At 34.9% G+C, this 14,616-nt stretch overlaps 1 protein-coding gene across 1 annotated transcript in view; it reads right to left on the bottom strand.

Annotated features, from left to right (window-relative positions):
- LOC121422668 (poly(A)-specific ribonuclease PARN-like) overlaps positions 1 to 14,258 on the bottom strand; it is a 30,689-nt gene extending 16,431 nt beyond the window's left edge. The window contains exons 1-9 of the mRNA XM_041617830.1: positions 14,243 to 14,258; positions 13,792 to 13,846; positions 13,320 to 13,358; positions 12,468 to 12,513; positions 11,405 to 11,485; positions 10,619 to 10,753; positions 9,624 to 9,710; positions 8,227 to 8,302; positions 7,011 to 7,191 (exon numbers count right to left, since the gene is read on the bottom strand). Of these exons, the coding sequence (XP_041473764.1) occupies positions 7,011 to 7,191; positions 8,227 to 8,302; positions 9,624 to 9,710; positions 10,619 to 10,753; positions 11,405 to 11,485; positions 12,468 to 12,513; positions 13,320 to 13,358; positions 13,792 to 13,846; positions 14,243 to 14,258 (716 nt within the window). The remainder of the gene's footprint in view (positions 1 to 7,010; positions 7,192 to 8,226; positions 8,303 to 9,623; positions 9,711 to 10,618; positions 10,754 to 11,404; positions 11,486 to 12,467; positions 12,514 to 13,319; positions 13,359 to 13,791; positions 13,847 to 14,242) is intronic.
- Between the last annotated feature and the right edge of the window lie 358 nt (positions 14,259 to 14,616).

Below are 14,616 nucleotides of genomic sequence, written 5' to 3'. Positions count from 1 at the left end.
ATGAGTCCAGCTTTAAGATAATACCAAATTTGTTGGCATAGCTCATTTGGTTTTAAAAATATTTAAATAACTCTACAAATAAACCAAAATATGTATTAGCCCCATCCTTTTTGGTGGGCGACCTCATGACACATGCAACAACGTGAAGTCACTAGGTATAGAATCAATAATGGACAACTTGGCTTAAACGGTCAAGTCCACCTCAGGAAAATGTTGATTTGAATCAATAGAGAAAAATCAGACAAGGACAATGCTGAAAATTTCATCAAAATCGGATGTAAAAGTTATGGCATTTCAAAGTTTCGCTTATTTTCAGCAAAATAGTTATATGAACGAGCCAGTTACATCCAAATGAGTGAGTCGATGATGTCACTCACTCACTATTTCTTTTGTTTTTTATTGTTTGAATTATACAATATTTCAATTTTTACGAATTTGACGATTAGGACCTCCTTGCCTGAAGCATAAAATGTTAAAATAATGGAATTCCATGTGTTCAGGGAGGAATGAAACTTCATTTCACATGACAATGACGAGAAAATAAAAATATTTCATATTTCATATAATAAAATACAAAAGAAATAGTGAGTGAGTGATGTCATCAACTCTCTCATTTGGATGTAACTGGCTCGTTCATATAACTATTTTGTTGAAAATAAGCGAAACTTTAAAATGCCATAACTTTCTTATTTTACATCTGATTTTGATGAAATTTTCAGAGTTATGCTTGTTGAATTTTTCTTTTTATTCAAATCAAGTTTTTGTTGGGTGGACTTGTCTTAAACAGTTAATATCACATCAAAAATAGACCATGGACCAAGGCCTGCTTTCTTGCTTAGTTTTTTTTAATTCCCTGGCCCACACTTTGAAAAACCTAAATATGTGCTCGATAAAAATAGCGATAAAATGTCAAAATTGCAACCGCTTATGACAAGGATGTGAGGAAAATTTCTGGCTCTGAGCCAGAACTACCACATAACGACCAATGAATGCACTTCTACAAGACATGTCCAGCACACTGTCGCAACACAACTTACTACGATCCCATCGTGGAATCATCTGATTGGCCTGTGCCCCCCAGAAAGGGGCGGAGATTAGGGGTGGGAGTTGACTTTATTTTCGATTGCAAAACTAGCAGATGGACAAAAGGCATGATAGGATAGTATTTGATAGAAAATGCTGATGCTCGTTCACAGATTACAAAGTGTATAAATTCTGATGATGCAAACATATATAAATGAATCTATGATCATATGCAATATAAAATAATATAAAAATAAATGAGCTAATCCACGATAGAATTAAACTGAACTGCAGTTTATATTCTTCATAAATCTCTAATTGTCTTACAGGCCACAAAGTAAGCAATTACTGTTCATTCATTTTGTACTGCCGTCAACAATTCATTATTTATTCGGTTATCCCTCTTCTCTCTTTCCTTGCCTCTTTCTGTTCTCAATTATTTGAGCCTAGGTTATCAAAGTTAAAAAACTGAAGTTATCACGTTTACAAGGACTTCAGAAGGGTAAGATGAATACATGTCACTGTGACCTTAACCTTTGACCTTTCGACCTCAAAAATAGGCTTCCTGGGATCCATGCTAGTATCATACACACCAAATAATATGAGCCTAGGTTAAGTTAAACTAAAGTTCTTGGACTTCAGAAGGATAAGATGAAAACATGTCATTGTGACCTTTGACCTTTTGACCTCAAAATCAATAGCTTCATGGGATCCATGCTAGGGAGGGATGATGTTTGTATTACTGTATATATACTTCCAGATGAATAGTATTCTTTACGGATCTACGCCAGTGGGTGAAAGTGAATGGATAAACTATCATTTTGGAGGTGTCTGGATGTACATGTAGTTATCTTTTTGCTTAAGGATATAGCTTCTACACTCATATAGAGGAGGAAATGATCGTTTGATTCATCAACGAAACCAAAAGATGAATATTTGCTTTAAATTTCACATCGGAAACGATCTAAGTCGGTGAGTGGAGTAGTAGAGCAGGAGCGGGAGAGAAGTCTTGACGTATCGGGCAGGTTGACTGTCCGTCTTCAAGAGACCGACTCGAGCCAGCCTTCTCTGGGCAGGTTGACTGTCCGTTTTCAAGAGACCGACTCGAGCCAGCCTTCTCTCATCTACTCAAGTCTCTCTCACCAACTCATCCTACCTACTACTCAAGCTTTCCAATCCTTCTGGTTTACAGTCCTTGGAATACACTCAATTAAAAAAGATTCTCTGCTTTCTAGCTTCCGCTTTCTTGCGTCTCCATTTTACTTCTACCTCCATCCACTTTTATCTCAGATCTTTCTAGCACTGTACACGTGGTGTACCGTGAACAGTTCCATGACATTTGATCTGATGACAATTGTTCCGCTCTGAATTCCACACACTAATCGAATGACCAACTGGGTTTAGCACTGTACCCTACCCTAAACCCCAACATAAAACCCTATTACAACCCTAACCCTACATTTTAGATGAAATCAAGCATGGGGGGTGTTTCACAAAGATTTAAGCATGACTTAAGTCGCACTTAAATGACGATGCGTACATGATATGCAACGCGTGATCTTATTGATAGATACGCATTAGTGCGCGTCCTCATGACACGATCTGACCAATGCGGTCAAGCCTTTCATACCGTACGCAACTCGGTATTTAAGTGCGACTCTAAGTCATACTTAAATCTTTGTGAAACACCCCCCTGGAATGATTATTGCAGGAGCAAATGTCACCACCGTAAACCACTTTCACGATTGGTGTGCTCAGTTCTTCACAGACATATGTGTTCGCTGGTCTATATCACAATACATCCTACATTTTAAAATATGATCAATGTTAATGACACAATACAATGAAGAAGCCCCCATTCCCTATGAATTCACATGCTTTAAACAAACAAAAGAAAAGTACCAGATTTTTCAAACATTTGCTTAGAATTCTTCTAGTAATCTATTTGTGGCTTTGCCATTCCACTTCAGGTTCGAAGAATTTTCTCTATTCAATTCTGTGATTAGCGGTTTCAGAATACTATGCAGATATAAATCGCTCACGTACTTGTGGTTTCTGCATTGAACTAACAAGAATGTACTTTGTATGATAAGAGGGCGTATCACAAAATGTAAAGTCTGAACATAAAAAGCCATGCTATTTATAGATATCACATTCAACACTCATTGATTAACAGTAGAGTGAGTCCAGTGAGCATGATCAATACAGCGATACATTTTTCGACACGTATTATGAAAATTTAAGAGTGATCAGGGATGATGTTTAGGAAGGATAGGAATGTAGCCGCCTAGTACCAGCCTGCCTTGACCCCACGTGATGAGCCGACAAGAAGATAATGTGTTTTAAACAGGTGTTTCACCAATGCCTTTCAGACGTTTCAACAATACAGACATTTTCATTTGGTGGCAGTTACCAAGAGTAACACGATAAACTCAGATTCTAACTTGGCTTGTCTATTTTTAATGATGCATTCATACGTTTTGTGGTCATAACAGGAATCAGTGAATAGAACCATAATTTGAGTTACATTAAAAGTTTATTATCTCAGATTCACAAAAGAAAATGCACATATTATATGTTCATGATTACAAATCTTTCATAATGAGTGAACTCTAAAATAGTGCAAATTGTCGGAAAATGATAAAATTTAGTCAATTTTGTAATTAGTTATAAAATTGTTGTCTTTTATATTATGATGGCATAAAAATATCACAAGTGCTTCCCTTTTGTTGTCCATAACTAATTGAAAATTTGCAAAAGATATTGTTCCAAAACAAGGCTTTTAGAAAGAAAAGTAAATAATGATATTTCGCTTCTGCAGAAGCTAGCCGGCTCCAAAGGGTTAATATCGGCATGCTACATGGTATATCACACCCCTTTGGAATGCTTTGTCAGTGATTGGCATGCTTTTGTATTCCTATAGATGTTTGAGTTTCCTATTCTTCCTAGCACATCCCTGGTGTGATTTAGAGACCATTTGTGAAAACAACCCCCCCAAAAAAAAAAATATATAAAAAATTGTAAAGAGCAAAATATATATTGATGTTCCTTTAAAATGGATATGGATTTCGATAGATGCAGGTAAATATTTGCATCAAAGACCTGCAACCCTTGCTCTATGGTTTCTATGCACCAACCCCGCCCCCCCCCCCAACAAAAAAAAAAGAAACATGAATGTTCCAGATATTCATTGTTCAGGCAATGTTATTTCACCATAAAATTCGCTTGTGGATTTTTCATCCCATTTCAGATATTCAAAAGCCCTTTCTCTATTCAAATGCAAGTTTGGTGGTTTCAAAAATGTCGGCATTGATCACAATCGCACACGCACGAGTGGTTTTTCTATTTGCTTCTGTTCTTTTCCCAATACATTTGCATTATAAAGAGCTTCATAAGCAGGGGAGGGGACCCTATGAACAAACAAGTATGTACTTTAAATGAGAGTCCCCCCTTTTATTATCAGAGAAGTTTATATAAATCCAATACTTTGTTAAGCAAGATATCAAATTCCATAATACTCTTTAAAATTCAGTTCCCACATTTTCATATCCATTTATCTATTCAAAACATTATAACTCTTTACACCTAAGCACCTAGCTAGAAGGCAGTAGCTTCCCCCTTCAAAAAATATTTGATACGATCAGACTTGAACCCATGACCTTCCAGTACTAAGGGCATCCACTGAGCCAAACCTTGCTGAATCAGATGTCCAGTCACAAGGCTCGTAGGTGGACATTCAGACTTGTGCATACATTCCTATTAATTCAGTGATTTTTCAATTAGTATTGATTTTTCAATTCGAGCAACTAGTATTACGCCTATATGTAGTTCAGATTTACAGTGTATCCGACAGCCAATCACGACTCTGATTATTTCGCGCCATTTCTTCATTTAAGATTGCGATTCACTTTGTTCGATTTGCTTTTGTTTGTTTTGCTCTTCATAAGTGCAATACAGATAACTCTGAGCTTGTCTTTATTCAGCGCCATTTTGACAAACATAGAAATTAGGCATGTTATCAAACTACCTCATATCAGTTTATATTAATGTGAAAAACCTTCACTATTTCCTCTTTCATAAACAATAAGTTTAAAGAGTACAATTGGAAACTATTCTTGCACTATCCATAAATTTGAGGGACAGAGGAAGATACAATAGGTATCTAAAAAAGTTTCAAAGCAAACATTCTGGGGGTGTTCAGTGAAGTAGGCCAGGTTATGCTTTGTGTTGTACATGCACAAACCAAGGATGCATGTACAATGAGGCGATACTTAGTGGTGTGATCTATGACACTCATTCATTGGCCAATGACTTCAATTTAATGATTTAACGATTCTCTTATCAATTCCATTCCAATCAGTATAATAATAATAATAATAGGCATTTATATAGCGCCATCTATCTAGAAATATTCTATTCCGAGGCACGTTGTTATTATTATTATTACCCCGGTGTATGTGCTATGCAGTAGAAGACAAGAGGGAAAATGACTAAAAGCTCACAGCAGTGTTTGCCGTTTCTAAGTCACTATTGCTTTATTCTGTATCTTCTATTTTGTAAGAGTTGTGTTAAAATCATTTAGCGTTCTATTAAAATCATTCAGAGTTGTGTTAAAATCATTCAGAGTTGTGTTAAAATCATTCACTACTTCTCTTCTTGCCATTGCATTCACAGGCCATCTGACTGACATGAAAATGGATGACATGATTTGCCGATACTGCCGATATATTGGAGAAAAGAGGGTGCCATTCGTCTAAACTAAGCAGGAGCTAGCATATTATATGGAAGTTGATCTTCTTACCCTATGTAAACCTCCTCTTTAACCATATTATATATTGTTTCCCTTTGAAGAATGTAATGGGTTTAGAAATGCAAAAGCTAAAAATAATAGTTTATCCTCTACTTCAAGCAACTATCTTGCATTAGCATCAGGATCCCATTTTACAAAACTTATTGGTCCATGTTCTGGACTCTTGTTCAATTCACAAACTCTGGTCTAAAGTCGTGGTTTAAAATTATGGAAAGCCAATTGTGTCACAAACTAGACAATAAGCAAATGGATTCGGCACATTTTAACTATTTTTACCATTAATTCTCCAACCATGAAAGTTCAATTTATCAGATCATCTAGAGATAGAATCATTCATAACTGTCTTAGAATGAATTAAATTAGTTGTCTTTGTTATTAAAGTACTAGCTTCGCATAAAGCTTCAGGCTTAAGTTAAAGGTAAAAGATAGTGGTTATAGCAAACAATTATTTCATGAGAAAGCGCTTTAAATCAAGATTAATTGTCCAAATATTATCATAAATCTAGATCTTTGTTAAATCTTTGTAAAATCATCCAAAAACTGCTTGATTGCGTTCAGAGAAAGTGTTGCAAACCATCTTAAATGTGATTTACTTGAAAGAATTGAAAGAAAACACTAATATGATATGCAGTGATAAAAAGCAGTGTATAGGATGGGAGCAAGAATGAGAATTAATTCAACCAAATAGGCACTATTCTGTCCATACCGAGTGTTGACCAGAATGAAAAGAAGCGAGCCAGCAAAAGTGATGTGACGGCGGTCGACCGGAGCAAGGAAAAGTTTGAACAGGATTTACCTGACAATAGCTCTTGAAATCATCGACATACAACTTTTATGAAGCAAGATCGGCTGTACATATTCTTTTCGTAAAATACACAGATCAGGCCCTATCTAACAAAGCGTTGCGATTGATCCAATGAATCGTAACTCTATGGAAATCCATCAGTGTCATAATTTTTTCTAGAGGAAACATACACAACGTCCTTCGTAAACAAAGAGAAGCAACGTGAATTTTCCAGAAAACAATGAATGCATGAAAATACATCATAGTTTGTTCAAAGATATTTTGAACAAACATGCATAAGAGATGTTGACGTTGCTGGCCGTCCATAGTTGTGATTAATTGGATCAATCGCAACTCTTTGTAAGACGGGCCCTGAAGAACTGTAATTCTTACTTGTTTAGGAATGGTTCAATGAGGTTTGACGTCGGCGATACTCTTGGCTTGGGTGGGGTCAGGAAGGATCCCAGGTAGTTTGCCATGGTCGCGAAGCACACACCAGTAATATAAGCATCGTACGCAGCTTCATGGAACTTCTGATTCACCGTGTAGTCAGTGAAATTTGTGGGTGGAATCACTGTGAATCAAATTGCATAAGGAAATGGCGACTGATATTATAGCTTTATAGCAGGAACTAATCAGTGAAAAGTTAACCCGGGGATTGGGCAAACTTTGACCCTAAAATGGTCAAAAGAGCCCTCCAAAAAAAAGGGCTTCAGAAATTCTCCATTCGCTGCTTTGTTACAGCTTATACAACATTGAAGATTTAGGTAGTAGTTTAGAAAAGTAGCCCCCCCCCAATAAAAATTTAATTTTTTCCTGAAACTCATAACGTTTACGCACTACATTAATAACAAACTTCTACTTTTATGTAAAACTAGATACACCAATGAGAACAATCTTGCTAAGTACTCTACAAACATTCCGTCCTTTGATCCTGACTTTTCTCCACACAATGTGTGAACTTTCTCCACTCCTAGGGGAGCATTCCAGCAAGAGTTTCCAAACTCAATTGCTAGGTATATGACATCTGCTGTTGCATTCTACCAGGTACCTATTTAACACTTGAGTGGATTGAAGCAAAGTGTGGATTGATGCCTGTGAAAGTACTCTACACATGTGCTTTATCGTACACCTGAGAGCTGTTTTGTTCATATAATTGTGCACATGACTTTAACACATTCTTGTGTTATTAAAAATCAGATTCTCAAATAGGTTAATCTTCATCAGCTGCAGTTGAAATATGATCTTTGCTGATTACAATATTTTTTACGTAGCATTTAAATCTAAAAATTTCACTGGTTGTTGGACTAAATTTAAACAAGGAATAACTTAATTCATCGAATAAAAATATCATCCTAATCTCCCATACCCCTCTGCCCTGGTGGGTGTTTCATAAAGCTGTTTGTAAGTTAAGAGCGACTTTAGCAATGACTGGTGATCCTTTCTTGTGGTAAATGGTATATACATTGGCGATGGTTTAGCGCGGAAGAAAGGTTCACCATTCATTCTTAAAGTCGCTCTTATCTTACGAACAGCTTTATGAAACGGCCCCCGGGTGAAAGAATATAACTTTTTTTTCGCCTTGACTGTTGAAGAATTGACTGCATACCTATGTGTGGTCTTCTGAAAGGCTCCTCATCACACTTGCACATCAGATCAGTCAGACCTGTGATTGGAAAGAGTTCCTGCAAGAAAAATAGAGATTCAAGTCCGGTGTTGGCATTGGTGTTGGATTGCTTCCCCTTGGCCCAAAACCTATTCTGAGTTTATAAAACTGACCCAGATCAAATTATTGACATCTCAACAACTAGTAAGTGACTTTTCAGGACCATCTTCATTTTATGTTTGGTTTTATACTCATGTAAACATTGACCTAGCACTAACACCAAAAGGTCGTCAACACTGAACTTGAAATCACCCAATGTGTAGTTGGATTTAGACACATGACTACTGAAACCTGAGTCCCTGTAAACTGCCTAGATAGGAATTAATGAATTCTAAACTCAACAGCTTAAAGAGATGCATTTCAATTAGATATGATGACTTACTTGCAATACATGTAGTTGGTTAATAGTAAGTAATTAAGGATGATCAGTAAAAAGTTGGTCACTATAGTCAGTAAAACCCTACATAAACATTTATTTACAAGGTGAGTTCAGACCACCAAAATTAAATTATTGCTCAATAATGAAATTTTAAAAAAAAATTATAAAAAAATACAAAAAAAAAATGCTTATCACAAGACATAAACAATACCTCACAAAATGTCACCAATCTCAATATCACTGGTAATTTGGAGTGGTTATGGAGCAGACCCATTTAATATACCTTATATCATTACCAGGTTCATTTCCAGTGTGAATGTGTGTGCTTTGACAAAAAAAATGTTCTTGCTAGAGTACACTTTTAATCATTCTGAAATCTTCAAAATGATCCTAACTGCTTGAAAATATCACCTGCTCCTGGAGTAACAATGCAAACTCTACATGTATATACATTTATATTCAATATCAACCTGTATATTTAAATATCTGCTGGCTATTCCCACTATCTTTCACATGCACAAAAATGTTTATTTAGTTTATGAAATATATACATCACTTTATGACTTCCAAGTAAAACTGACTATTATGATCAAAATAAACTTCTACTATAAATAAACTTTGATCAGAAATTATCAAGGCACTTTATGGTTACTGACAGGAAGCAATAAATTTTCATCAGCAGTTTTTCTCAGATTGATTTTGTATTTTAAACATGAAAAAAAAATATCAGCACCTACAAAGTGAATTTGAAGACAAATACAACATACCGTAGTAATGTTTTTGAGAGAATAGAAAACTAATAGTGACCTTTTAAACTAATGGAAAACATCACACCTTTAAAACCTAATGATATTATGTGAAGTCAGGTTTAACTTAGACCACAGTCTAAGGAGACCATTCTTTCTCACCACAACTACCCATGTTTGATACCTAAGTGAGGACTGGATAAAGTTATACTAACCTTGAAAGGTTGGGTGTTAGCCATGACCTTGGTGTCAAGTAACCTTGAGAAGACACAACCAACCATTGATTTGAATTCAACAAGGGTCTGGGCGTCATAGAGAGAAAGAGAGTGTAGGTGAAACCAGTGAGGCAACGGAAAGGGGAGAGAAAGAGCAAAATATAAAAGGAATGAAGAAAATGTGGGAAAGGAGAATCGCAAGGGAGAGACGGAGAGTGGAGAAATAGGCAAGGGACAGGAGACTCAGAGATGAGAGGAAAGGAAATAATCAGAGATAAAGAGATAGAGGCAGAAGGAAAACAAAAAGAAAAAAATACAATGAACATTTCTGGTAAGTAGTAAGACCTAATTAAAACCAACCATCTTTTTTTTAATAAATACTTGATGTTGCTTTTTTTCTCGCTCTCTATTCATCCATTCCATAAAAGAAAGTCAAAATTTATAAAAGATAAGACTAACCCAGAGCTGCCAACCTGAACAAGAACATTTCAGTATTTTCAAGGCTGAAAATCAGTATTTTGGTGAGGAAATTAGACTTTCCATAGGAATACCATAGGACAACACATAAACTGAAACTTTAGAAATCAGTATTTTGCATGAAACCATCTGCATTCTTCTCTATTTTCAGTACTAAATACAGAAAATCAGTACTACTTGGCAGCTCTGCTAAACCTTACAAAAGTTGCAATGTTAGAAGAGGCTTTTGGTGGGAATCCCACTCACGCACCTTTCTTCCAATCATCCAAGATTTGGAAAAGGCAGTAAAATCTCTCCAATCCTCTTATTAAGGCACCAGAAACCAATGGACTCATTTTTCAGACCCCAAATGAAACACACAAAATACATGTGGTGTTACAATCTCATATCTAGCTAAATCTCTTTTAAAGCTGTACAGTGATTTTAAAAATCGCCAAGTGATGAAATTAAAAAAAAATACAATTATGCAACAAGACTCGATATATTGCACATTTTTAGAAGTACAAACCAACACTTACATCGGGAAGAGGGCCAGTGAATTGATGCATCATATGAATAACATCTAGCATCATGTTATGACCTACGACGACCTTGCCTGACTCTGCAATCATCTTCATTACCCTACAGATCCCCGAAGCCTCATCTACTTCATCCTGCAGTAGAAGATTTATAAAGAGGAATGATTTACCATTTACAAATGCAATGCACTTCGGGATGATATACATAGAAAACTATATATAGCATTCACAGGGTAGAAATAAATATACCTTCAAATTTAATAATAAAAGACAACATCTACAGGGGATACTACTGAAAATATAATACTGAAAATTTCTTCAAAATCGCATGTAAAGTAAGAAAGTTATGGCATTTTAAAGTTTTGCATAATTTCACAAAATACTTATATACACATCCCGGTCAGTATGCAAATGAGGGAAATGATGACATCACTCACTTGAACTTTAAAGTCGTAGTGTCTTTTATTGCACTGCTGGCGTGTAAATTTGCACTACACCCATAACAAACAACAATCACATCTGGATCATGATCATTATTATTTGCCACCAAAAAATCTTTTGCCGCAATTTACTTGAGATTTATATAGAAACTATTGTCAAAATTTGTTCGGTCAGGATAGCGTCCCTCACTTTTTTTCAATTCATTCATAAAGTTAAGGCCAATTACTAAGGTGGTTAAAAACATGATATTCAATGCTGCATACTATTATCATTATTAACAAGAAGGAAAAGAAAAATAAATCCCTCTAAATCAAATACAAAATGTAGTAAGGACCATAAGTTTACCAATTCAGCCTGTAGTTTATCTTGTGCTAATTTCTTTTTCTCTTCCTCTGTCACTCTCCTCACTACTATGAATCTCTCTTTCTGTTAAAAAGAAGAAAAAAGAGGCTTTGAAAATGAACAAAATTATTTCATTATTTTGTACTGGTTTGTTTTCCCCCTTCAATCATTAGCCCCAAAACCCCAACATTTATAGGACAAGTCCACCTCTACAAAAACTTGATTTGAATAAAAAGAGAAAAATTCAACAAGCATAACACTGAAAATTTCATCAAAATCGGATGTAAAATAAGAAAGTTATGGCATTTTAAAATTTTGCTTATTTTCAACAAAATAGTTATATGAACGAGCCAATTAAATCCAAATGACAGAGTTGATGATATCACTCACTATTTCTTTTGTATTTTATTATATGAAATATGAAATATTTTCATTTTCTCGTCATTGTCATGTGAAATGAAGTTTCATTCCTCCCTGAACACGTGGAATTCCATTATTTTAACATTTTGTGCTTCAGGCAATGAGGTCCTAATCATCAAATTCGTAAAAATTGAAATATTGTATAATTCAAACAATAAAAAACAAAAGAAATAGTGAGTGAGTGACGTCATCAACTCTCTCATTTGGATGTAACTGGCTCGTTCATATAACTATTTTGTTGAAAATAAGCGAAACTTTAAAATGTCATAACTTTTACTTTCTTATTTTACATCCGATTTCGATGAAATTTTCAGCATTGTGCTTGTCTGATTTTTCTCGATTGATTTAAATCAATATTTTTCTGAGGTGGACTTGACCTTTAAAAATCTTTTAGAAAATAGATAAATGAATGATGAAGTCATCAAATATGAAATGGAAAAGGGGTCTAAAAATCCAAAAGTAATTGGTTGAGACAGCAGCTGAATAAGAGTTCTTACTGCAAGAGAATGATTACATTTTAACTTTAAAAATTCAATATATTTAATCCTATAAAATTGTCAGTGTTTAAGACCCATTTCACAGGCAAAGGGATTGGATTCTGTCCAAAAAATAAATAAAAACAACTTTAATATCATTCAATACTGACCTTGTCTTCTGTTGTGTGTGTATCTAAGTGAAGACCAGATGGATGCCTAAATGTACAAGAGAGATCATTTTAATGGTATTGCAACAGTTATATACATGTATATATGAAGATGGCCAATCATATAATAAATCAATTTCAATAGATTTCTTTTCATAGAGCAAGTGAGTGATTACTCCTCTATCCCCCCCTAAAAAAAAGAAATAAATAAAATAAATATCAAATGAAATAAAAGCAGCCTCAGTAGAACCCATCATAATTTTGGTTGTTAATTTTTTTTTCTGACAGATCAACTGAGTATAGCATTCTGCACTGTATTAACAAAGGAAACAAATGATTTATAAACAAAATTTGTGCCATCAATAATTTTCATATCACGAACACTCATCCTAATATGAAATATGTCAGGCAAGCACAGAGCTGTCAATGTTAATTGTGAAAAAAATCCTATTTTATATATTTTTAACCTATTTTCAAGCCTAAAATCCTAAATTTGAGTCAAATTTTGAAAATACATACCAATAATCATCATTCTTACAAGTTAAAAAATATCCCATTTCTAGGGGAAAATCCTATTTAGTGTCAAATTCCCCTTAAAAGCTTACTAAACAGGATAAAATCCTACTAATTGGCTGCAGCTCTGCAAGCAGGGCAGCTGTTTGTGACTTTGGTGCAAATGACATACAAAAAAAAATCACCCTTTCTCCAACTTAGGTCCACTTGACAAAATGGGCCATGGATGTCCACACTAAAAATAACAATATTTCTTTAACAGCCCTACATAAAGATTAAAATGATTTTTTAGATGTAAGCTGTGAAATTAGTGAAAGAAATGAAATTTCTGAAATGGTTTACCTTGATTTGATTGTTTGATAGACTAATTTCCTCTGGTACCTATATATATTTAAGAAACAATGTGTAACAAGGTTTAGCTAATATACAGTTACAAATGCAGTAAGAATAGAGTACCGAAGTGACGACGTCAGTTGCCATGGTGTCATTGCAGCCTGGTTCTAAACAAATGATTGCTCTATATAGCGCATGTATCTCATAGGAGAAAATAGCTGCTACTGGAGTTTCATCGCTTGCAACCTATTTTTCAAACGAGACAAAGCCATTGCAGCAAAAAGCAAATCGATCAACATCGTTTTGATCACTAAACAGACATTAAAAATTAATACCAATTTTACTGTCTTAATTCATTTTGGCTTTTTACTTTCATCTTTGGGAATCCTATGAAAACTGCAGTTGGTAACAACCAGGGACAAAACACATCACAATTTTTGCAAATACAAATGTGTATAGACAATCGTCAGCTGCGACTGACTGTTTAGAACCAGCCGATTTGTTGTCATGACATCGCGAGGTCACACTTCGATACTCTACGAAGAATCATGATCAAAATGTATATTTATCTTCATTCATTTTCATTCCTGATTGCATCATTCAAACTATGAAATTAGTACATGTATACAAAGCATTAATCACATCTACAGCCAAACTTAATACCATGGAATCTGCTGAGAAATTAACCATTTTTCCTGAGTGTTGTTTAATAATCATGTTCCTCAATGTGTACATGCATCCTAAATGAATGGCTGGCTTTCCATAGCTAGGATCACTTGGATTTAACACACCCCTTCACAAGACAAGGGTCTATTTCAATCTATTTTTATTTCTCCAGTTTTCTAGTTGAACACCTGAACATGCCAAAACTCTCTCACACAATACCTTTTCTTTTCGAGGCGACATGTTTCATGATGCTATTTGTAATTTACCTGAGCCTGCTGACATGGGGCCCATTTCATACAGACTTGTTGTAATAACAGATCAACAATTTCCTTAACCATCAGATTGAAGGATTTCAGTAGCTTTCAAATGTTATTGCAAATTTGTTATTTCAAAATGTTTTATGGTAACCAAAATTTCCTGTTTTACATCTGTGTGGGACTGAATTTCCTGTAACCCTCATCAGCTTTTGAACAGTTATCTTTACATTCACATCTATGCTTGTTAACAACAAAATTTCAATCGCCATACAGCAGATTTCAATTTTAACTTATGATAATTGAATTGATTGAGAATCTTCAACACCAAGAACATGCTTCATATGTGCATTTATAAAGTCCACACTTATGAAGTTATATGAAAT

The sequence above is a fragment of the Lytechinus variegatus genome, chromosome 10 (assembly GCF_018143015.1).
Source record: "Lytechinus variegatus isolate NC3 chromosome 10, Lvar_3.0, whole genome shotgun sequence".
Taxonomy (NCBI): Eukaryota; Metazoa; Echinodermata; class Echinoidea; order Temnopleuroida; family Toxopneustidae; genus Lytechinus; species Lytechinus variegatus.
This window is presented reverse-complemented; position numbering and strand designations above follow the sequence as displayed.